The 24,013-nt window shown below is 37.0% G+C and overlaps 1 protein-coding gene across 2 annotated transcripts in view; it reads right to left on the bottom strand.

Annotated features, from left to right (window-relative positions):
- CFTR (CF transmembrane conductance regulator) overlaps positions 1-24,013 on the bottom strand; it is a 103,241-nt gene that overhangs the window by 22,257 nt on the left and 56,971 nt on the right. For both annotated transcript variants that reach the window (XM_087723644.1, XM_087723643.1), the window contains exons 14-23: positions 23,145-23,841; positions 22,507-22,635; positions 21,247-21,284; positions 19,890-20,161; positions 16,478-16,557; positions 12,985-13,135; positions 11,303-11,530; positions 10,099-10,199; positions 4,796-5,038; positions 4,483-4,638 (exon numbers count right to left, since the gene is read on the bottom strand). In XM_087723644.1, the coding sequence (XP_087579770.1) occupies positions 4,483-4,638; positions 4,796-5,038; positions 10,099-10,199; positions 11,303-11,530; positions 12,985-13,135; positions 16,478-16,557; positions 19,890-20,161; positions 21,247-21,284; positions 22,507-22,635; positions 23,145-23,841 (2,095 nt within the window). The remainder of the gene's footprint in view (positions 1-4,482; positions 4,639-4,795; positions 5,039-10,098; positions 10,200-11,302; positions 11,531-12,984; positions 13,136-16,477; positions 16,558-19,889; positions 20,162-21,246; positions 21,285-22,506; positions 22,636-23,144; positions 23,842-24,013) is intronic.

Here is a 24,013-nt window from a genome sequence, read left to right as displayed (position 1 = left end):
CTCTAAACATGGCTGCTAATCAGAGTCAAGATTCATAAGTACCGTACCTTTAAATACATTGAGAAGAAAAAGAAATTCCAGAAGATAACAACAGCAAGTTATTAATTTATAGCCAAGACAACTGCTTAGGCATGCTCATGAAGTCACAAAAGTTTCAACTTGAAGATGACATTACATGTTCAGTTTTATTGGTTTTAGGTAATAAATTACTTTGTTAATTGTTTTAAATAGTAAATAATCAAGAATCTAGTTGGCATAGACTATTGGGTCATTTGTGATATGGTAAAGTTTTACTTTGATTTCTTAAATTTGATCTTCTCTACTAAAACTACCAAGAGTTTCCTTGGCAGATAAAACGGAAGTTGAAACCTTTGCTTCTTCATTGTCTTGCCTAATTCCAGCAATTAGGTTGGGTTGGGTTTCCATAAATTTAATGGCTTTTCCTGTGCCTGAGACAATCCATTATTGGCAACTATAACTTCCAATCAGATCACCAGCCCAAGTCTGCTCAGTCTTAGGGGCACTAACCTACTAATCTCAGCACAGAGGCAGAGCCTTCTGTATTGTGGCACATCAATTGTGGCATTATATCCCCCAAGAGGTGCCCAATAGGTCCCCATCCTTTCAAACTGCTATGAGCTGCTCCAATATTTTATTTTGCTAAGTTTTTGCTTTTTGTCATTCCTGATCTTTTTTTCCCCTGCATTTAGTTGTATACTTGGGCACTGGGTAGGATGAAAAACAGCATGTAAATAATTATATAATATATATAAATACTACATAAATAAAATGGTAATTTTTACTGAGGAGGGAGGCATGTTTGTATTTGTCACATTAACATTTGCCATTTGACAATGATCTTTAATCAAGCATGTACATATTCAAAGCACTCATTTGCAATACACACTTGCAAATCAAAATCTATGCTTGTTGGCTTAATTTAATGAGCTTTATTTTTCAAGTATAGATGCATAGAATTGCAGCCCTAGATTAATACTCCAAAACAGCTTTCTAAATTCCCTTCAAGAGAAAGGGAATGGTTCAAGGCCCACAGACCCTGTTCAACCAATATCACATACCTATCCAACATCAAGAAACAAACACTTCATGAGAAAATGATAGGAAAGCCTTTCTTTGATCTCTGCAGAAAATTCAAATTATCCTATGGTTCCTGAGAATAGGTCCTAAGTACAGAACTTCAGCACTGATGATAAAAGAGAAATGCTTGAAACAAAAGAGCACATGTTCTTCTTTATTAAATTTATATGGAGCATTATTTGAAAATCTATTCCTAGTTAGAGAAAAATAACTTGCCTGAGGCAGGGCCTGTTGATTAAGATCTTTGTTGTCTTATGCTTCTGTAGGTTTCTTTAACTTAATGGAATTAGCCGTGTTCTCTATGGTATTAGTTTCTCGAGATTAGTGGGTGTGGTTGTACTAATATAATAGAGAAACTATGTCTGGCATAGTTTACACTTGGCTAGGTTTGTGAAGATCAATTAAATAGTTTGGAATCCTATGATGACCATGAAATTTAACTGAACGAACCAGTTTGGGTTTTGTTTTTTTTTAGAAAAGGAAGCAATAGCTTCATAATACCTACAATATCTCTTACCAATAGTTATCTAGTATGCATGAGATGATGTATTTGCTTTCCCAAAAGAGATGAATTTCCTAATTGCACTGCTCAGTTTGCAAAAGGAGACCTTGTAAAATATTCCACTTCTATTCTAAATTTAGAATATAATTTTTCATATAGTTTCTTAATCTGTTAAAATTTATTTCAAAACGGTTTCTGTATTGGTATGTTCTAGGAAGTGGGAGCAGCAAGTTAAAGAGAGAGATGCCTATGCTATGCTTCTTACAATTTCAGAATTTAAAATAAAGTATTAATTTGTATTATTTTTTATTTTATTTCTGGGTTTTGCTCTGCAAATTTTCTTAACACTTCATATATGCAAATTAGAAATAAGGGCCATTTGCTCAATTGGCTGAACCCAAGGCATTGAATTACATAAAGTTTATCAGAATTAAAATGCCATATTTTTACATCCAAGTATAATTGCATTTCAATCTTTAGGGAAAGATATAAGTGTAGTATAATCAATTAATCATAATCAATCAGCTGTAAAACTAAATAATGTCACCATGTAAGTCTTCAAACTAATTATCCACTAATATTTGAATCACAATATTTTGTACTGTTTTATCCCAGATGGCACATTTTTAGGGTTGCAGGTAAGCAATTCAGATCAGTCATTCTTTCTGGCATAATCCACCATTTCTTGCTTTATGAACCAGTGGGAGGGTGAGAGTGGTTGGTTTTGCATGAATGGTGGGCAAGTGTAAGCGAGCAGCTCCATTTGCGCAAGCCACGGGCATGCACACCCGCTGCTTATGTAAATGGAGAGTGCACAGATGTGCTTGCACTTGCCCAATGCTTCCATGGCCCAGTTCCAAACAGTTCTGAATGGTCTGGGGTTGGAGATCCCAGTCTTAGAAGTCATGAAAGATCAAAATGACATCAGGCATGTCAAGAAACAATGACACCATTTGTGCAAGGAAGGAACCTGTTAATTACAGATCAGTTCAGTATTGCTTGACATTGATGCCAGACATCATGTTTGAACAGTACATTAAGTAGGAATGAGCGTATCAAGAATAAATCATGTCAAACCAAACCAATTTCCTTTATTTGATAAAGTGACTAATGGACAAAGTGTACTTTGAGTTTAGCAAAGTCTCTCCTGAGATTCCAGTAAAAAAAGATATGACAAAATGTGGATTGGATTGCACCATCCGGTAGATGGATACCAAGCTGGTTGAATCACCCCAACTGAACAATAGTTGTTCTGTGTCAAGTTGGAGGAAAATGTTGAATGACATATTATAAGATTCCATAATAGGTCATTTATTGTTCAACATATTTGTCAAAAGATTTGGATTAGAAAATATTATCAAATTGGCAGTGACACAAAAATTGGGGGGGGGGGGGAATAGCAAACGGCTTAGATGCCAGTATCATGATTCAGGAGGATCCCTATAAACTGGACCAATAGGAAGAAATTAATAAGATAACTTCCAACAAAGGGAAATGCAAAAGTTTATATTTTAACATTAATATTCCCTGCAATGTAGAATCCTGAAGATCCTAGGACTTTTTGCTTCTTGTTTCATAATTCAATGGTGTCCTTTAAAGCCTATTATTCATGCTTGCTCAAAAACATTGTATGAAATTTGATTGTATCTTCTATCCTCTCCTTTTAATTAATTCCTGTATTCAATTCAATTCAGTTTATTGTTGTCATAGGCCATTTCAAGCAAAGTGCTCTGTAAAAATATGTGTATGTGTGTGTTTAAACTGTTTTAGTGGGTGATAAATAAAGTTTAAGACAACATTAAAATATATTTATAAAACAACCTAACTACCAGCTTTAAGTGAGATTCAGGATTCAGACTACATTAAATTGTAATGTAGACACTAAAATTTTACTAAGTATGAGATCTAAAATTACAACAAAGTGACTCCTGTACTTGTACATTTCCTTTCAGTTCTGGGTATAACTGTTAACATTGAAAGCTAATCTTAGCTAATCTCCAAACGCTAAGCATGGTTAAAGTAGGTGATTACTTTGAAGGGGATCACTAGAAATCTCTCTGTAAAAGAGACTAAAAAAATTGGATTAGAATATATATGATTTTCATCTGCACTGAGTTAAATTATATCCTATTGATTCATGTCATACTGGAGAGGAGGAGAAATGCTGTGGATTAGAAGATCCTTCAGCCCAGAGGTGGGGAGAGCAATGTTGGTTGTAATTTTGATTGTAATTTATGAAATGAATGGCTTATATTCAATCTTATCTGATGCATCTTTGTCTTTTTGCTGAATTTTCATCTGATTCAGAAGAAACATGCAAACTATGTCTCCATGAAAGACAGTCATTCTTCTGTGCTTCCTTCTCTAGTCACATACTTCAGTTTGTCCACTAATTTTCTACTGTGTCATGATTTCTATATTGGGAAAACTACAATTTGCATATGTATTTGCCTTACAAATAGATTTAGTTTGAACTGCATTTCATCTTCTTTATCAACAAAATATATGCATTTAGACTTCGTCCACTTTGAAGTATGGTGAACTGTGATTTAGCTGAAATTCAAACATATATGAGTCAACCAAAGCAATGAGGTAAAAGACACTGCAAATTCACAACTGTATCAAACAACTTATATTCGCTTCCTGTATGTCTCTTAATGAAAAATCTTAATATTGAAATGCATCTGAAGGTTTTATATGAATAAAATATATTGATAGGTACACTTGGTCTGGTCACTTTCTCTCAGCCTTAGGAGGGAGGCTCTGGCAAGCTGCTTCTGAAAAACCGTGCAAGGAAACTATAGAGATTTGGCCAGGCAGGCTCTGAGAATTGGAAACCATTGAATGGAAGAAAAAACATTCACAAACTGGTACAGATTTACCTGAGGTATTACTCCAAATGCTTTTCTCCACTGCTGTACAGGGATTGTGTTCCACGAGACACCATCAATCTGGATATCTCCTTCTGTATTCAAGATTCTTAAAAAGGCAAAGAGCAAAGTACTTTTCCCTGAGCCAGTTCTTCCTAGAAGGCCCACCTGAAATATTGATTAACATAAAATATTGAAGGAACTGGCATTCATAAATTTGGTGAAATTAACAAATTCATAAACTAACATTTAAAAAAAAAAACATTGTTGGCTCTTCTGTTTTGTGGTTTTTGTTTGGATAAGGTTTAAATTAAAATATTCTTACCCTTTGTCCTGGACCTATTGAAAAGGAAATATTTTCTAACACTGCCAATCCTCCATCTACATATTTAGCAGTAAGATTCTTCACTGTCATTTGCCCACCAGATGGCCAGATGTGTTCTTCCTTTGCATGCACATTTTCAATGATGACAGCATGAGAAAGCTCCTTATTTTTTGATGCCGGTAAAGGTTTAGATTCTTCTGTTGGCAGATCAATGAATTTAAATACTCTACTCACTGACCGCATCTGAAAAACCAGAGAATATTTATCTTAAATGCTATCCTTCTTTAATATATCTCTTGGTCAAACATGTATAGACTGATATCACAGAGAAAGTATGAGTGAGAACATCACATGTTAATACGTTTATCTCTATATTTTGTTATTCATATTGTGAGTACAGACTATTTGAACTGACATTTCTTTCTTCCCAAGCCAGTTCCTTCTTTAATGATATCTTCCAGACCTTTGGAATTCTTGGCTACTGAAAATAAAGCACTTCCACACTGTTTAGAGTCCCAAATCCGGGATGCCACGGTATGGATGGTCATTTGATGATAGCAAAAAGCTATGCATATTTCTTTGCAGTAATTTAGTGGTGAGCCTCATTTTTGCAGTCCACTTAGGCTAGTCCAACACTGCCGGCATTTTACTTCCTAACTCAGTGATGATTTCATATCCTTGCTTGGAGATGCCATGAAAAGTGAAAGCCACTGTCCACCCAATCACATTGGCACTTTGCAATTTGATAAATTTAGTGCTGGAGAAGGAAAGTGATAAAACCTCTAGATTTCTCCCCCATCTTTTATCCTGAGCTAGAAAGACTCAAAACTAGCAATGCCATACAGGACCTGAAGCTTACAATTAGCAACAGGAGTTTCCTACGGTGGGGAAATTGAGCCACAGCATCTCTTCCTCCAACTGCTACTCTCCACTTAGTCCTTCAACACTTTCAGTTGTGCTGCAATTTTTAACAACCTTTTAAAGCATCTCAGCCCTCAAGTAGCACTCTGCAACACTGCTGAATTGCCAGAACACAGAAATCCTATGCTCTTTTCCAATTAGCAAAAAAAAATATGTGGCACAAATCAGTATATAAAATTGTAACAGCTTATTGGTTCCAATTAGAATTAAATTTGATATCTAATTTACTTTTTATGAAGTTGTTTTGGATAGAGGGCATGTTTCCACAGTTGCGTTAGTCATTCTTCTAAATGTACAATTAAATAACTTTTCTAATAAAAAAAACTATAAAGAACTCTTGTCATTATTAGTATGTATACTGCCAATTCATGTATTTGGAAGGAAAATATAATGAAATTTAATTTTAAAAATCTGAGATTACAATGAAATTACAGCTTTCAAAATTTGTTACATTCTATTGTGAACAATTTTTCAGAAATGCTGAGATTTGGAATGTTCCCACTATATATAGAAAAACATAATCTTTTTTCCCCCAAAATTTTATTTTATTCAAAAGTAAGTTAAAATACAAAACTCAAAAAAAAACCAGAAGAAAAAAATCCCACAACACATTGAAGACATTAAAAAGGTGCAAAAAACCCCAATGCATAGATACACATTATCCGCCCAATTGAATACCGATTAATACAATATTAATTCCCACCCCTTGCAAAACAGCCTCCCCCATTTTTTTAAAAAAAAATGGTAAATCTATTTGCAAATTATTGGTCTGTCTCTATGTACTATATTAATGACAGAATAATTAACAGGAAGAAAGATAATAACACAAAAGATGATATTAAGCTTTCAAAACTCTGTTATCAAACTGTTATTGTAAACTACTCATAGAAAATTTACTATGGAATCTTATCTACTCCAAATCATCCCAAAAATTAAAATAATTCATCCTGGATCAAATATCCATGCTTGCTTCTTAATCTTTTATTAATTTTGTCTAATTAAGTATAATAGATTTAGTCTCCCTAATCAGTCTATCTTCCACAAAAGTTCAAATAGAAGTGATTTCCAGTTAAGTGTAAGTCCTTTTGTGCACCTAATTTGTCCAAAATTAAATGTCTCTATATGTCATCTGATCCATTGTTGCTCTGTGTAACTTGATCAGGCAATTTAAAAAAGCACAGAAGCAGAAGGAAACAGGAAAGGCATTTTCTGGATATTTCAATCCAAGGTAAAAAACAAAAAAAAAACAAAAGAAATAATCTCCAAATATTTTGCAAATTCAAATAAATACAGAAATCCAATATCAATATAAGTCAAATGAAAGACTTTACCATCCCCAAAAACCCAAACCCGCACCTTGTTTCCTTGCAGCAAGAATTAAGGTTGTTGAAAACAACATAAATAAAAGTGAAAGCAAAAGAAGAACGAACAACTAAAGTCCAGCAAGGAGTTGAAACAAATCAGAATTCAACCAGTAATCAACTTTCAAAAGCAAATAACAAAATGAAACACTAAATTCAAAAAATGAAAGTTAATAGTTTATGTGTGCGATACGCCCAATGACTTCCTACATAGGTCCATCACGGCGGTCCAAAAGTCATCTTGGCTCATTCCTAAGTGCTCCCATTCAAATCCTGCTAAAACATTGCCAAAAACACTGGCTCTGGCAGCAAAAACAACAGATCGTGGTATTAAGAGAACAATTTGGGATTTCTTCAAGCCAAGGATAAAGCAAGAACAAACCAAATAAAATTGAAATCCAGATATACTGTGTGAAAGAGGATTTTATTCTCAAGAACAAAAGTTCTGCTCTTGATGGTAGGCTATGGAGAAAATGGTGCAGAAGAGCTTGGTTTTATAGGAGGACTGGTCCTTTGTGTGAATTTGGGGTGTGGTTTGTGTATCTGTTGGTTTCAAAGTGTCCTTCCTATGCAGTTTGGGATGCCGCTGCTTTGAGCTTTGATCCTGTGTGAAATCCAGAAAAGGTAGATTGCTTTCACCCTCAGATATGCAGATTCCATCTCTGGTGTCTCCCCGCACCTCAACAGAATTCCTAACTTCCCATGGAGCCAGTGAGTAGCCAAGAAAGGGGGTGGGGCCGATTGGAGGCCTTTTAAGTTTCTAACAGTGGGTAAGAGAAAGAAAGTCCCTTAACATTCAGCAGCCATCCTGGGAAGGAGTTATTTGTAATTTTTTATTCATTGATAATAGAGTTAAAATATGTAGATGGCATATTTGTACTGTATTTAATTCAACAGTAGTGATACTTAAAACACAGCTATTATGCTGACCTGTTAATTCTAAGAAAACAATATGAGCAATTCTCATGTACAGCATAAAGTACATTTTAGGAGAAAGAATCTATTCATGGTGGCGAAATAGAGGAAGAATTGTGGTTAGCTAATTACTTTTCTGTTAGTCTGTTTCTTATGCAATGGAATGTGAAAATAGCAGCTTGGATTTAAAGATCACTAATAAACTTTTTTCAGTACAAAATGCAGCACTTGCTATCTAGCCTTAGACATGATGAACATATTACACCTGTGGGGCCAGTTTGAATTGAAGCTGAAGTTCATATAGCCCAGAGAACTGAAGCAGAAGTCCAAAACAATTATTTCTTTCTCTTAGAAGCACTGCAAATATAGGGGAATGGATTGTACGTGCAGAATGATTAAATGTAATGGATGACAACAGTAGTGATAAACAGGTAATAGTTACATTGTTTTAATTGTGTAGTGCTGATAACATGGCTGCAATGGAGGTCTACAGAAGTATTTATTAATTTATTCCACCAAGAAAGCCATTTCTCTGTGCATCAATGCAGTGGTCAGTTTCTTGGCAGGTAAGGGTTATTGCAGGTATATGATTCCTGTGTTGCAGCCTCTGCATTGGCTTCCAGATACTATACATTTAAAATATTGGTTTAATTTACTAATCCTACATGGTTTGGTTCCCAGGGACCTTCGGAGCTGTTTCTTCCAAGTGGAATTGACTGATCCAATATGCTCTTGATTTTATTTTTTTTACTAGTCCCTCAGTTTTGTGAGGTGAAAGTCTAAGAGTCTGCAATTAGTGTTTTTATACAATAGCCTCTATTCTATGGAATAGCTTACTCTGAGTATCTACTTTAATGGCTTTTCATAAGTCAGTGGTCTCCAACCTTGGCAACTTTAAGACCTGTGGACTTCAACTCCCAGAGTTCCTCAGCCAGATGGCTGAGGAACTCTGGGAGTTGAAGTCCACAGGTCTTAAAGTTGCCAAGGTTGGAGACCACTGTCATAAGTGGTAAGGCCAGAATCGTTCAGGTAGGCTTTGGGAGAAGCTAGGAAGATTTTCTTTGTGATGGAAGGTCAAGCAAATCGGACGAATCCAAAGGAGGGAGCTCTGTTACAGAAAATATGTCTTAGTTCAAGGCAGATGATATGTGTGAGAAAAAAAACTAAGACTAAGTCTGATTAGAGAATTGCTTTAGAAAGCATCAACCCTTTAAGGTTGGCCAGTTAAGGAAGCGAGTCCAAAAGGAATAATGTCACTGTGGAACCTTGAAAACCTGATATAATTTTTCTCTTGCCCTCTTACAAAGCAAGGCAATCCTGAACATCTTTCATGCTCCCTCTTTCCTTTAAGGACTAAGCTGGTATTCATGTAACCATCCTTGAATTCCCTCTTCAAGCCCATTTCTGTACTCCTCTGTAGACAGGTCTTCAAGATTTGGTTATTCTACCCCTTAATAAGGAAGAAGATCATTCCAGAAATGCATGTGATTTTTATTTCCTGACTTTACCAGCCTCATAGTACTTTAAATATTGGTTTGATAGATAAATTATTGTTACATTCTGAGTTTTAATTAATTGCTGTGTTTTATTGTTTTGTTATTTATTTATGCAAGTTGTATGGCTGCCCAAGTGACTCTAAGCAGCTGACCACAGTTAAAAACAACAATGCTTTTATATTTTGTGTATTAACTGCTAGGAATCCATTACATGCTTACAGAGGTATATTAAATAAGTAAATATGAAACTTTCCAAATTGAAACAGTTCCCTGACTTGAAAATTAATCATTTCCAGCAGTCTCTTAACTGCAACTATGCAATTTTGCACACTGATGTCTGTAAAAATAAAAGGTACAGAAGACTTAGGATGTGCTAAAAAATAATACATGCAATGATGAAAAAGCAAATTTAAAGAAAATGTGTGTTTTACAAATCAATATATCAATACATGCATCTTCAATTATAAAATTAACAATTGCATATTCTACAATGTAAGTTATTTTATAAGCTTGCTAAATTAATATAAAACATTTATTTTCTTTTTTTCTTTTAGGTAATTATTATTATATCTTTTCTTAAAATATTTACTTTCAAAGAAATGTTTCTTACCAAACTGTCTACATCGATGCTTGTGTTAACAGCCCATTGCAATGTTCCCATAATGTTCATGGCTAATGTAAGAATAATGCCGACTTTTCCTTCCCCGCTACCTATAAGTAAAAAACATGTATAAAATCCCAGCATAAAACAAAATGTGCATATGTGCAAGCTTGCAATTATACACACATATAAAACTCATCCACACCTTCATACATGGGTAAAACTGCACAGAGGGAAAGAGAAGTGATATCAGCTCATTAGCAGCCCTTAAATTTAGGGCAATCACTTGCAATGGGAAATTAGCAGTAACAGTTTCAGATACACATGGTCAGAAAATGTTATCTCATTTGTAACAGCTGCTGTCTCGTGGAACAGTTTCCATACCCCAAAATATGGCAGATTCTGATATTTTTGGCCTTTTGGAAGTCCATGAAGACGTAACTCTTCACCCTAGTGCTGTACTGAGATGTCAGATGAGTCAATTAAGAATTCTGGCTTGCATCATGGGTTTGTTATATGCTGCCTCAGTTATTATATAAGTAATCCTGAAACTTATAACAGTTTGTTTAGTGACCATTCAAAGTTACAATGGCCTTGAAAAAAGTGACATGACCATTTTTCACAGCTATGACCTTTGTAGCATCCCCATGATCATATGATCAAAATTCAGATGCTGGGCAACAGGTTCATATCACAGTTGCTGTGTCCCGGGGTCATGTGATCACCTTTTGCAATCTTCTAACAAGCAAAATCAATGGGGAAGCTACATTCACTTAACAATCAAGTTGCTAACTTCTCAACTGCAATGATTCACTTAACAACTGAGTCAAGAAAGGCCGTAAAGTGGGGCAAAACTCACTGAACAAATGTCTCACTTAACAACAGAAATTTGGGGCTCTTGTGCTTGTGAGTCAAAGATTACCTATATTGTGATTATTTTAATTTTGTTTTAGTCTTCCCTTGATAAATATTTCATGGTTTTTGTGCACTGTTTATGTATGCAATATAGGCAGCCGTAACTATTCTATATAAAAAAATAAAATAAATACCGGTAAATACATTCATTTGTCACTTTTGATTAAATTTGTTACTGATTAAACTATCAGTATATAGTGTCCATTAATTACTTAAATCTGCATATATTTTTCTACATGTAACATGTCTTACTCTTTTTCTTTATTTAATATAAAAGCAAAGATATATATATATATACCTGTAGTAAAAATAGACACAAAGGTCACAACGATGAAGAAGATTACAAAAATCATTTCTATTCTCATCTGAAACCAACGTAAGGTAGATAAATACAGGAACCAATTCGCTGTATGCAAATTTAGAGCTTTATGGAATAATGTTTCAAAATATGGTTGCCTTCCATAAGCTCTCAATGTCCAGAGTCCCTTTAAGCTGGTAACAAGATGTGTGAAAATTGGACTTCTAGCTATAAGGAATGCAAACATGAAAATAAAAATAATACATGTTTATTATTTCTTTAAAAATGAATTGCATAAAGATTCAAACATAACTAATACTTGTGTTTCCATCACATAGAGCCAAGGTGGCGCAGTGGTTAAATGCAGCACTGCAGGCTACTGCTAGATCAGCAGGTCAGCGGTTCAAATCTCACCGGCTCAGGGTTGACTCAGCCTTCCATCCTTCTGAGGTGGGTAAAATGAAGACCCAGATTGTTGGGGGCAATATGCTGACTCTCTGTAAACCGCTTAGAGAGGCCTGAAAGGCCTATGAAGCGGTATATAAGTCTACTGCTATTGCTATTGCTATAGATTCTTTACTAGTTACATCATGTCATGGAACATTAAAAATTGTATGTAATCTTCTGGCGGCTATATTTGTTTTGATACTATAGCCCTTGATAATACTGTTTTTAATATATTTATTTTAATTTTTTACATTATGTATTTGAAATTATACAATTGTAAGTTGCTAAGTGTTCTATGTGAGACAGTAATCATTTACTAATGTAAACTTTCTATAAACAGATAAATATACCAAATTTATTTTTTATCTCTGTTGTAGTATAATTATGTGTATGGTTCTCTTTCTTTCATCCTCAAATTTAGCATTCTTAGTCTTACAGTGTGTGTGTGTGTGTGTGTGTGTTGTGGCCCAACAGGATCTGGTTGAGCTGCTGGTGGACTCGGATAGTGAGGAACCATATGAGTCTGCCAGGGAAGATGTGGAGGACCCCGGGCAGGGTTCAGATTCGGAGCAGAGACCAGAGAGGCTGGTTGCCCACCAGGAGGCACTTAAGGCATGGAGCAGTGGGGAGGATTCAAGGCAATTTGTTCCTGATGCAAGACAAAGAAGGGCAGAGAAACGGAAGCAGCAGCTCCGAAGGCAGACTCAGAGATGATAATTAAGCCCAGGTGGTTGTGGCTTGGCCCCTCCAAGAGAGTATATAAGTGAAGAAGTTGGGAGTGGTCATCTGCAGGACACAACCATTTCAAACAGTATTGGAATGCTCTGTCTGTCTTGTATCTGTGCCTGTTGGATTTTGGGTTGCTGCCAACTATTATTGCATGTGAGTCTTGTCTGGGCCTTCAGCCAAAGGAGTCAATAAATCCATGATTAAAGAGTGGCAAACAGCCAACCCTGTGTCTGGGTGATTTGCAGGTCAGAGGGGGGGGGGTCTGAACATTAGTTATATATATATATATATATATATATATATATATATATATATATATATATATATATATATATATATATATATATATATATATATATATATATATATATATATATATAATCTTGACAAGGATTGAATATTTGTAGAGAACATTATTCAGAGAGATGAGATCTTAAAATAGGAGTTGGATAAAAACAACAGAGAAAATATATTTTCATTTTATTTGTAACTATAATAGATCATACCTTCAGACTCCAGTTGTTTTAGTTGTTGAGATGTGTGCAGGAAGTATGCTCTTAACATAATGAAGGCTCCTATCACAGGCGCAGCTGCCAGGAAGATATAGGGTTCCATGAAAGAGACGACTACTATAGCACCAATCACAATGAACATTAACTGCAAGTTGAAAGAAAAATACTACTGATATAGCAAACTTTCCACAAACTTTTACAAGTTATGAGGAAATAATTTTGCTAAGATGACTGTTGTGGCCCAGCAGGAACCGTTGGAGCTGCAAACAGACTCTGATAGCGAGGGGCCCTATGAGTCGGCTCTGGAAGATGTGAAGGACCCTGGACAGGGTTCATACTCCCAGTAGGGACCAGAGAGGCTGGTTGGCCACCAGGAGGTGCCTGAGGCATGGAGCAACGGTGAAAGCCAAAGGGAGTTAGTACCTGACGTCAGGCCCTGGAGCAGTGGAGAGGAGCCAAAGGAGTTGGTTCCAGGTGCCAGGCAAAGACGGGCAGATAAGCGCTGACAGCAACTACGGAGATATAGGAGATAATTGGGGCCAGGTGGTTGTGATTAGACTCCTCCCAAGGGAGTATATAAGAAGATACTTTGGGAGGAGGCTGTTTACAGGACTCAACTATTATACTAAAGTTGGAGAAGCTCTGGTGTGTATTTCTTATCTGTGTGAAGTCTGGGTTGCTGCCAAAATCTTGTCGGCATGTTAATTTACTGTGAATAAATTGTCTAGCAGTAATCTTGTGTCGGCGTGACTCACCTTACAGAGGGGATCAGAACAGATTACTATGATAATATTATCCTCCTTCCATATGATGCCATTCAAATGTTTTGAATTACCATTCTAGTCTCTGTAGTCAGATCAGTACAATTAGTCCTTGACTTACAATCACAATTGAGACCAAAATCTATATTCTTAAGTCAGACATTCACCTCATTTTATGACTTTTCTTATCATAGTTGTTAAGTGTATTAAAGGTAAAAGATAAAGGTTCCCCTAGCAAATATGTGCTAGTTGTTCCCGATTCTAGGGGGTGGTGCTCATCTCCGTTTCAAAGCTGAAGAGCCAGCGCTGTCCGAAGACATCTCTGTGATCATGTGGTTGGCATGGCTAAATGCCGATGGCGCACGGAACATTGTTACCTTCCCACCAAAGAAGGTTCCTATTTTTCCAATTGCATTTTTGTGTGCTTTCGAACTGCTAGGTTGGCAGAAGCTGGGAGAAGTAATGGGAGCTCACTCCATTACACGGCGCTAGGGATTCGAACTGCCAAACTGCCAACCTTTCTGATCGACAAGCTCAACATCTTAGCTACTGAGCCATCGCGTCCCTTTAAGGGTATTGCTGCAGTTGATAAGATAACCTAGTTAAGTGTATCTGGCTTTCCCATTGACATTGCTTATCAAAAGAGTGCAAAAGGTGATCACATGACCTTGGGCTACAGCAATGGTCATAAGTATGAACCAGTTGCCAAACATGAATTTTGATCACATGATCATGGGGATCCTACAAAGGTTGCACTTTAAAAAAATGATCATGTCACTTTTTCCAGTGGTGGTGTAACTTTTTATGGTCACTAAATGAAATGTTGTAAGTCGAGACTATCTGAAATTATACTTCAAAATATCTGAAGGGCAATAACAGATATTTAGCATTTTGAGTTTGTTTTCAATGTCCCTTCTCTTGAAATCTAATTTGATCACTGTATGGATCACTCAGTCTAGACTTCTTACATTTTGATATAGATCCTAATGATTTATTTCTACCATGCAAAATTACACAATTTGCAATCTTGTTAGCACAAGTCTTTGATTCCTACAAATATTTTAATGATTTTCAAGATCACCGATACAATTCCTGGAATATTTGAACTGAGAGTATATACTGCTTTCATATATAGTAAATCAAAATAATCATGCATTTATTTAAAATTAGATATTTATTTTAATAAAAGGCAAAAGATTTATATGATTTGAGGAGGACTGGAGGATGAGCTGTTGCTAAACAGTGAGACATTAGTTTGTAAAAATGTATTTCCTGGCTAGTATATGAAATGGCATGACATGCATTGTTGCTAAATTATGAGATCTGAACCACATAGAATTGGTTATAACCAAGTCTCGGCTGGTAGCAGGAAGATGAAATTTAATAACAATAACTTTATTGAAATATTAGGTTAAATTTATCATAAAATAATTATATTATTTTATTCAGCCAAATGTACCCCCTCAGTATAGATAAGAATCCTACTGGACAGTACCATCACCACCAAGTCATAATGATGGCAAACATGATGAAATCATGACCGAATTCTGCTTTTATACACTGTTGTTCCAATGGGTACATAAATATATAAAACATGCTGTTTACAATATAAATTATAACTGAGTACCCAGATTATTGGGATCAATGTGCTGTCAATGTAAACTGATCAGAGTGTGCTATAAAGCAGGGGTCCCCAACCCCCAGGCCACAGCCCTCTACCAGGCCCTGGCCTACTCAGAACTGGGCCATGCACATAGCTTGACTTGCACAAGTGATGGCCTGGTTCCCCTCGTCCCCACCAGGCCACCAAGACATAAAGGTTGCGGACCACAGCTATAAAGCACTATGAAGTGGTATATAAGTCTAAGTGTTATTGCTATTTCTGGCCAGGAGTGGGCTGCTACGGGTTTGCCCAGGTTTGGGAGAATCCATAGCGAATGTTATGGCCAGGTTGGGGGAACCTCCAAATCCTACCCAGCCCAACCCTCCCACCCTGCCTCTCCCCCTCCCAGGAGTCTCTACACAGCCTGTTTTGTATGCAAGGTAAGTGCTGGGCCCACACGGAGACTCAAGGTGGGCAAAAAACGGGCCTCCTGGAAGTACTTGAAGGCTGGAAATGGACCTGTTTCTGGCCTCCAGAGCCCAGGGAAGGCAAAAATACTCCCCACCATGGTGCAGGAGGCTGACTAGGCCAAGCCCACCATGGCCACATCCACCCAGCAGCCGGGTAGAGAACCCGTTCCTGAAATTTTGAATCCCATCCCTGGTTATGGCACGTTTTCTCTCGCGAGAATAGAATAGAATAAATAACAGATTTGGAGGGGACCTTGGAAGTCTTCTAGTTCCTGCCTAGGCAGGAAACCCTACACCACTTCAGACAAATGGTTATCCAACATCTTCTTAAAGACTTCCAGTGTTGGAGCATTCACAACTTCTGGAGGTAAGTTGTTCCATTGATTAATTGTTCTAACTGATGTGTATCAGCTAGAATAGATGTGCATCAGAGTACATTTCACCCAAAACAGTATCCTAAGAAAATCATATCTTTCTAAAAGCTACAAAATGAAGAAAATAGTTGTCTTTACTTTTGTCTAAGGAGCTACTGTTCAGTGGTTTGCTGAAAGGTATTTTTAGGGACAAAAAGTTCAGGATAATCCTAACATAACTGAAGAATCATGATTTATGCTGTCTGAATTTTTGCAATATTTATCATAATATTTACAAACCTGAATGAGGTCAAACATTGTAAGTGGCAATAAGTCATCCAGTATTGCTATATCCTTTGAAAACCTGTTAAGTATTCCACCTTTATGTTGAAGGGAAAAATAAGTTAATTATCAACTGTATATTTTATCAATATTGGTTAAACTAAACAATGAGATTTTTGAATAACTAAAAAGCTAAAATTCTACTTAACATTCCCAAGCTTATTTGCAGTATATTTAAGTATATAGTACTAATTAATACTGGATTAGTTTACATTTAGATTAGCTATAGGAAAATGTTTACATAAAAAGATTTATATACTAATTTAGGATTGTGAGAGGACATGTACCTAATAATTTTAAGTTTTTTACACATGGGATAACAATTCACATAAGTAATGCAAGATGGCAAACATATATAATACTCGTTTCCTCTTTTTTTCTCACAACATCCCATGAGGTGGGCTGGGTTGGGAGAGAGTGACAGGCCCAAATTACCCAATCAGCTTTCATGCCTAAAATGGGACTAGAACTCAGTCTCCTGGTTTCTTAACGACTAGACAGAACTGGCTCTATCTACTGTATCCTGCTGTGTCCTTCAAACTTAGGGCAGATTATAAACAATATAAAATGAATAAATATTTGACACTATAGATGAGTTTAAGCAAGCATAAGATTTACCAATTGTTTCCTTATCACTTAATACACTTATGACGGTGTTCAAAAATAATTACTTCTATTTTTATCAAACCTCACTTGTGAAAAATGTGCTGTGTGGTGAAGATAAGTTCTGTTTACTTAATTTTTTAAAAATTGAGCTTGCAATGACAGAATGGGGACCACTCAGCGCAACCAACTCACTGCCGCCAGCTGGCTACCAAGTCACCTCTGCCAACTCACATCACCAAGTTGTTGCAGGACAACTCAACACAGCCGGTTCACCACAGGGACAATTTGCCCTGGGCAGCTGGAGAACCAGGCATGTGGGCAAGTGAGTGGGTGGGCATAGTGGGAGCAGCCAGGGGCTTCCCATTTTCACACGCCTCCATTACCACTGCTGCCACCGCTGCGCTGAGCTCCAGGCTGTTTGGAGTTCTGGCCATTAGACGGCAGTGGCAGTATTTGGGTTGTTTGACAGTGGTGGGCAGGGGAGGCAGAATAGGCAGCGTATGCAGCAGGGAGATGGTGGAGACCTGGCATTTCCCATTTTCAAACACATTTTGCCACTGCTGCATCATGTTCCTCCCATTCATTCACCTGCCCACCCAGTTCTCCTTCCAGCTGCCCATGGCAAGGTGTCCCCACTGCAAATTGGCCATGATGTTCTGCAATGACTTAGTGGTTGCAGTTGGCAGAGGCAATTGGTAGTGGTGAGCTGGCCATGCTAAGCTGGCTGTGCCAAGTTGTCTCATTCTGCCCTAAATGCCTAGCAAATGCCTTTGCTATAAATGCTTTAAGATATCTCTGTTGCATTTTAAATTCGCCACACTTATACATACATTAAGGTGACCAGATTTTAACATTGGTAAAGCGGGACATCATTGATCGGGGGAGGGGGGTTCTTGATTAAAAAATTGGTCTATAAGACTCAGTCTCCTTCAATGTAGTATGTAAGCACAATCATATTAGTTCTCTTTAGGATCTTTCGGTATGAGAGGACTGGAAGATAGCTATTATGTTCTCGGGGATTTTTTGGTGTCTTTTTTCTCACTGCCCCAGATCCACTACTTGAAGATAAGACATACTGGTAAGCAAGGTTTTACTTCTAATCTAAATAACGGTTAAACAAAAAATAAGATCGAAGGAGAGCAAGTTGTTCTTCTGTTAAAGAAACAAACTCACAATCTTTGTCCCAAGGCTTTGATGCCGAATGCTAATTCAGCAGTGGGTTCGTCTGCTCAGCTATACAGGTTGAGTCTGTACAATCCAGTATTTCAAAAGAAAAAGAAAAAGAAACCCAAGAGGTTTTAGGCTCATATCTCCCGATCAAAATTGTGTGTGAGCAGACCAGATAAGCGAGCGCTGGGGCATCCACTCATAAAAAACAAATTTTAAGATAATCAGATCGTTTTGAGCACCGACTTCTCCTTCACGCACCCTGTATTCGCTTCGCCTTGCCTCTTTCCACACCTGCGCTCTGCATATGCCTCCAAGATGCAGACCCCCTTCGGACACGCCAGGTTTCCCAGAGGCTGACAGCCCAGCCTCTCGGTAACCCAACTGCCGATGGGAGGGCAGCCAGTTGCGAACATAGTGGAGGGAAGCGGGGAGAAGAAGCCCACCTCCTCCTCTCTCGAGGTTGGACAGTGGTAGTGGCTCTGCAGGTGGCAGCAGTGGTATCATTTCAGGATTGGGTGACTGTTCAGTTGCTTATCTCCCACCCGCTACTGGAAGGGTTTGGGCATGTCCTCAGCCAAGAGGTAGTTGCTTCGCTGCTGCCGCTGCACCCCCATGCACCCATTTTCCTCTGTTCGCTCCTGCATCATGCTTGGACAGAACCACTGGGGGTTGCTGGTGCTGCTGCCATTCTTCGTGCTTCGCAGCGCAAACCCAGAAAGGCGTCCAGCTACTCCGGAGCATTTGAGCTCTTTTCTTTCTTTGCCGGCTGCTCCGGTTCCAGCGCAATAACGATGAGGTGGCACAGGTAGTTGCTGGAGTGTGGCGCTGCGAACACCCTGGCCGAGGCTGAGGGTGAAGGCTGCGGGGGTCCTGAGGGCTCGAAGCGGGGCTCTCTGTGCGCCTGCTGCCACCATCACCCCCACTGCGACTGGCTCTATAATACGAGTCGTATTATTGCATGAGCCAACAACACCCGCTGCTTGTCTTCCCACTGCTCATTGTGATTGGCGCCTGCCTAGCTTTGCTCGCCGTCTTCTTTTTTGCCTCGGGGCTGGTAAATTGCCCATCGCTTAGAGTGGCGCACTTTGGCAGGCAAAGAAATTTGCCACCACCTCGAGGAAGCGTCCCCAGCCCTGCAGAGTCCCCGGCAGTCTTGCGGGAGGTGGCCTTCCGTTTCGCTCTTAAAATCGGGACTTTTTAAAAACGCCGCGGGATGCGGGACAAATTGCTAAAAATTGGGACTGTCTCACCAAAAGCGGGACGTCTGGTCACCTTAACATACATGCTGTCCAATATGCTACATAGCATGAGAGGATCTAATGCCAATGCTAATATATGCAGACATGTGTGAAAGCTGGGTAATGGACCTTGATTAAGAATTAATGCCTTCTATTCTTAAATATCCAGACTGCATCCTTTATCAAAGATGGTCTATCTATGATATTTTTGGATTTTTTAAAACTGATTATTGCAACTTGTTTTGAGAGTGTTTGCAAATTTTGAATGATGGAATAAATCACAAATGTCTCCTTCGCCTAAACTTAATATTACCAAAGCATGTAAAAATTATTGCAATTGCATAACATTTAGTTACCTGCTTTGAGTTTGTTGAAGGAAGACATAGGCGCCTGAAGTACTGCATGAAGCATCTTGCGGTGAAGTATTTTAGAAATTGTTATAAGAGTATGTACTAGGGGTATGCCTCTAAAAATCCCCAGGGCTAGCAAGGTATCTGCCACCCCTACATAAATGTAGAAGATATAAAAGCTGCTATTGCTAGTAACAATAACTGGACTGTTTCCCAGTACTTCAGAGGAATAGTTGTTTGTTGATTCTGTTGTATTTGGGTGAGGCAAACGAGCAGATCTATAAAATAGACACAAACACATAAGTTTATAGTCATTCATAAATTTACTGTCACATACTGAGTTTCATTTTTTCAAATCATGATATGTCATACTAGCATTGAAATCACAATTTAATAGTTTCTGAGAATGCTGTTTTGATAAAATTGATTGTTTTAAAGAGACATGATTTGAATGTATGATTAAGTATTAGAAAAGAACCAAATAATAATGATTACAACAGCAATTTTGATGTCTTATAAAGTTAAAATAAGACGTCAAAGTTCTTCTTGTTAGCATTATTCCTCATTTATTATTATATTAGTAATATTATTATATTACCACACTTGATAAAAAATATTCCAGGACAACAGGAAAACTGCTATTTATACATTTACATAGGAATAATCCCACTGAATTCACAGAATATATTTTTAGTAGACATCTGCAGGTCATCTTTGAGAATAATTGGAAAGCACAAAAACCTTTAAAAGTGCAGAATTGGGCTGTAGCAAATAATAATGAATTATCCATGTAAAACTAAGCAAGGCCTGGATTAAAAGAGTTTCCCGTTAATAGATTTTTTAAAAATGAAAGTGGCAACCAGATGAAAATTTGAAATGTAGGAATAAATTAAAGGGAGCCCAATTGGCGCTCATGGAGAATCTTGAAATACAAATAGCAGTTTTATCATTTTATGGCAGGGAGAGAAGGAGAGAAATTCTATTCAACCTTCTCAAAAGTACCATTGATATCACAGAACAAGCCATGCATTAATTATATTTATGCATTTAATATTATGACTAAAAGATAAAATCTTTGAGTGGAGCTCAACTGCTGATGACTCCATGGGACATCCATGACAATGGAATGGAAATGGTTTTCCATTATCATCTTCTGATATGTCTTTTTCAACTTCTTTGCATCGCTTGTTCTGGGCATTTACTAGCATACCAGCTGAGTAGACCAGGCTTAGCTTGTTGAGATCAACCATCTAACTGGACATGTGATAATTACTTTGGCTTTAAATATTAAAACTAAGTCCCATTGAAATGTTAGAGTTACATAACATAAACAAATCTTTAACATTGTGCAATAAATACTCACTCCCTGAAATGCCATACCCCAACCAGGGAAGCAGCCACCTAAAATAGAAAATTGATAGTTAATTCATACTTAGACGTCCCATTTTTGGCATTATATATATTTCCCAAGCATTCTATAAAATGTATAAGTTCACATATTGATAGTAACATGTATAAAGTCAGCCAGAGATTTTATGCCCAGTGTTACTGTAATTTATAAAGTGACCAATTATAAAACAGAACTGCCAAACTGCAATTTAATAATTCTATACAAGGAAATTATTTCAGATGCTGTAATTCTATTATCTACAGGCCTGTTGAAGTGCCCCTTGAAAATTGGATGCATCTGTCAATTTCAATTTCACTCAGTTCCCAATTTTATTTCTTCCTGTTTCCATATTAGCTTGATGGTTTTTTTAAAAGAATAAACGTGTATATATATTTGCACATTTGTTTCTCCCAATGTATACATTTCTGTATTTTATTTTCTCTATGTATATTTTCCCGATGCATATTAAGTTATGTATTTATGTAGATCACTCAATTAAAAAGTTAACAGTATCAAAATATCCTGGTGTCTAGGCTAACATAGTGAAAAATTTACATTTGAGGTGATAGCCTTTTGGTTTTAATGTGTTTAATGGTTTTTATAGTTTCTTAAATATTTATTGCTGGGAGCTGCCAAGTTTTAAGATAGACAGCCATAGCAATATTTTAACATAAATTATAATAAACTTGTAAAATACAAGTATCAATACATTTGGTAAGTTTTTGTTATATAGGTAGTCCTTGCTTAATTACTATTCAGTCAGTGACTGTGCAAATTTAGGACAATGCTAAATGAAGGGAGCTATGGCTGGTCCTTGAAATTATAGTGATTGTGATATCCCCAGTGAAAGCTGCAAAAGGCTTAAGGGAAGTTTTGTGGTGACCTCACGAATACCCTGCAAAGTTCTAGCAGGTACCTTGACCAGGGATGTCTCATTAGAAGAAAACGGTGAAAATCAACTGAGGAGGACATGCAGGTGGCAGTAGCAAAGTAGCCAAAAGAGCAGAGGTAAAGGGCAAAATGGGTGGGGAGGGGAGACTTGAAGTGGAGGTGAACACAGCAGAGAAGGAGTTTGGCTAATGACCAAGGAAGGAAGTTTCTATCATTCTTTTTTTTATTAAGAGTCCTGTTCTTCTATACATCTTGTACAGCATTTACGAAATGAGAAAGCTTTTCTTTACAATTGTCACATAAGCAATTTTAAAGTAGAATTTATTATTATAATACTCTTACCTCAATTAAAAAAACAAAAAAACATATAAATAATACAAAAATCATTTTTTTGTGGATGCTTATATATCTGAAGTATGTATTCCATGAAGTGACTGCATTCATGGTGTCTGAATCATCAAAGAAACATTCCTGGCAAAATAATGGAGAATACAATTAGACTATTCTATATAACTACTCCTTATTTGTACTCTATTGGTTTCATCAGTATAAGCCTAGAAGCTATTGCTATTGGTTTTCATGAGAACTCATATTAATGAGAATATGCTTACAATTTCGGTTTCCGGCTTTCTTTTAGACAATAATATGCTTAAGAATGTTATTTTTACCCTCTTATTCATTCATATTCACAGCTCTTTAAAAGAGGGTGGAATACCCTTTGAGATTTCTCCTGATGTATTCTTATTGAAACAGAATTTCTATTCAGGATCAATTACTTTAAAAATGAAAGTACACTTCCAAATGCAATTTCCCCTAATGTACCCTTTTTTTGTACATATTTCCTTAATAAGTGTATAAGAATATTAAACTAAAAGCTAATGATTCTTTGAATTAGAAGTATTATCTTGCAATACCAAGCTGGGTATCCAACAAACAGGGCCACATACAACCGTTTAACTACAATAACTTGGAATATATACCTTTAAATCATCTTCATTAAGTTCTTCAGTTATTTCTACCAGACTGCCACGAGACAAACGCCTTGCATAGATGTCTGCTTCAGAAGGTCGTTGAATGCCTGATATGCTGCCTTTTTTGTAAATGCTTTGATTTGGATGAATTGATGTTCTGGTCATTAAATTAAGTACAGATTGTCTTCTCTGGCCTCTAAATGTGGGTCCTGAATTTAATACATTGCTGCGAGGCAGAATTGCCTCCCCTTGTTCAGTCTCTGGCACTAAAGACAACCTTCTTTCTACTGCTTCTCCGAGGCCTTCTTCCTTAGCATTGACCAGCAATGATGTTTTTCGCATGAGAGAAAACTTGCGGCTAGAATTTAGTGCATTCATTACAGAGTTCTTCCTTTTCTCAGTAAAATCTGATGTTTGTTTAAAAGATGTTTTTTTCATGTCATGTCGTGAAGCCAGGCCATCATTATCAATAGAGAGACGCCGCAGTGTTTCAGTAAGAATGGAGTTTCTTCTTTCTGCATTATAGTGGTCAAATCCCATCAGCTCAGAACTTAAGTTGGGTCGCTGACCCTGAAGTTCAGAAAATGTTCCATAGAAATAACAGCATCCTCCATGGAGAATCAGTATCTTGTCTGCTTTCTTTAAGTGTTCCAACTTTGAAGTGACAAGTATTCTAGTTTTATTGACAATAAGCTTGCAAATGCAACTTCAGAAAAAGAAAGAAAAATGCAGATATGAAGTTAGATACTACATATTGATGACTTTATCATATGACTGCTTTCTAATTCAAGAAAGCTAGCCTACATTAATTTAGATGGCAATAAAATTAGGGGATTGAAAAAGAACACTATTTTCTAGGCAAATCATAATTGTGTTGG

This window comes from Thamnophis sirtalis, unplaced genomic scaffold (genome assembly GCF_051295495.1).
Source record: "Thamnophis sirtalis isolate CommonGarterSnake01/CBP01778 unplaced genomic scaffold, rThaSir2_p1.2 scaffold_9, whole genome shotgun sequence".
Lineage (NCBI taxonomy): Eukaryota > Metazoa > Chordata > Lepidosauria > Squamata > Natricidae > Thamnophis > Thamnophis sirtalis.
The sequence above is the reverse complement of the archived record's forward strand: the minus strand, read 5'-3'. Positions and strand labels throughout refer to the sequence as shown.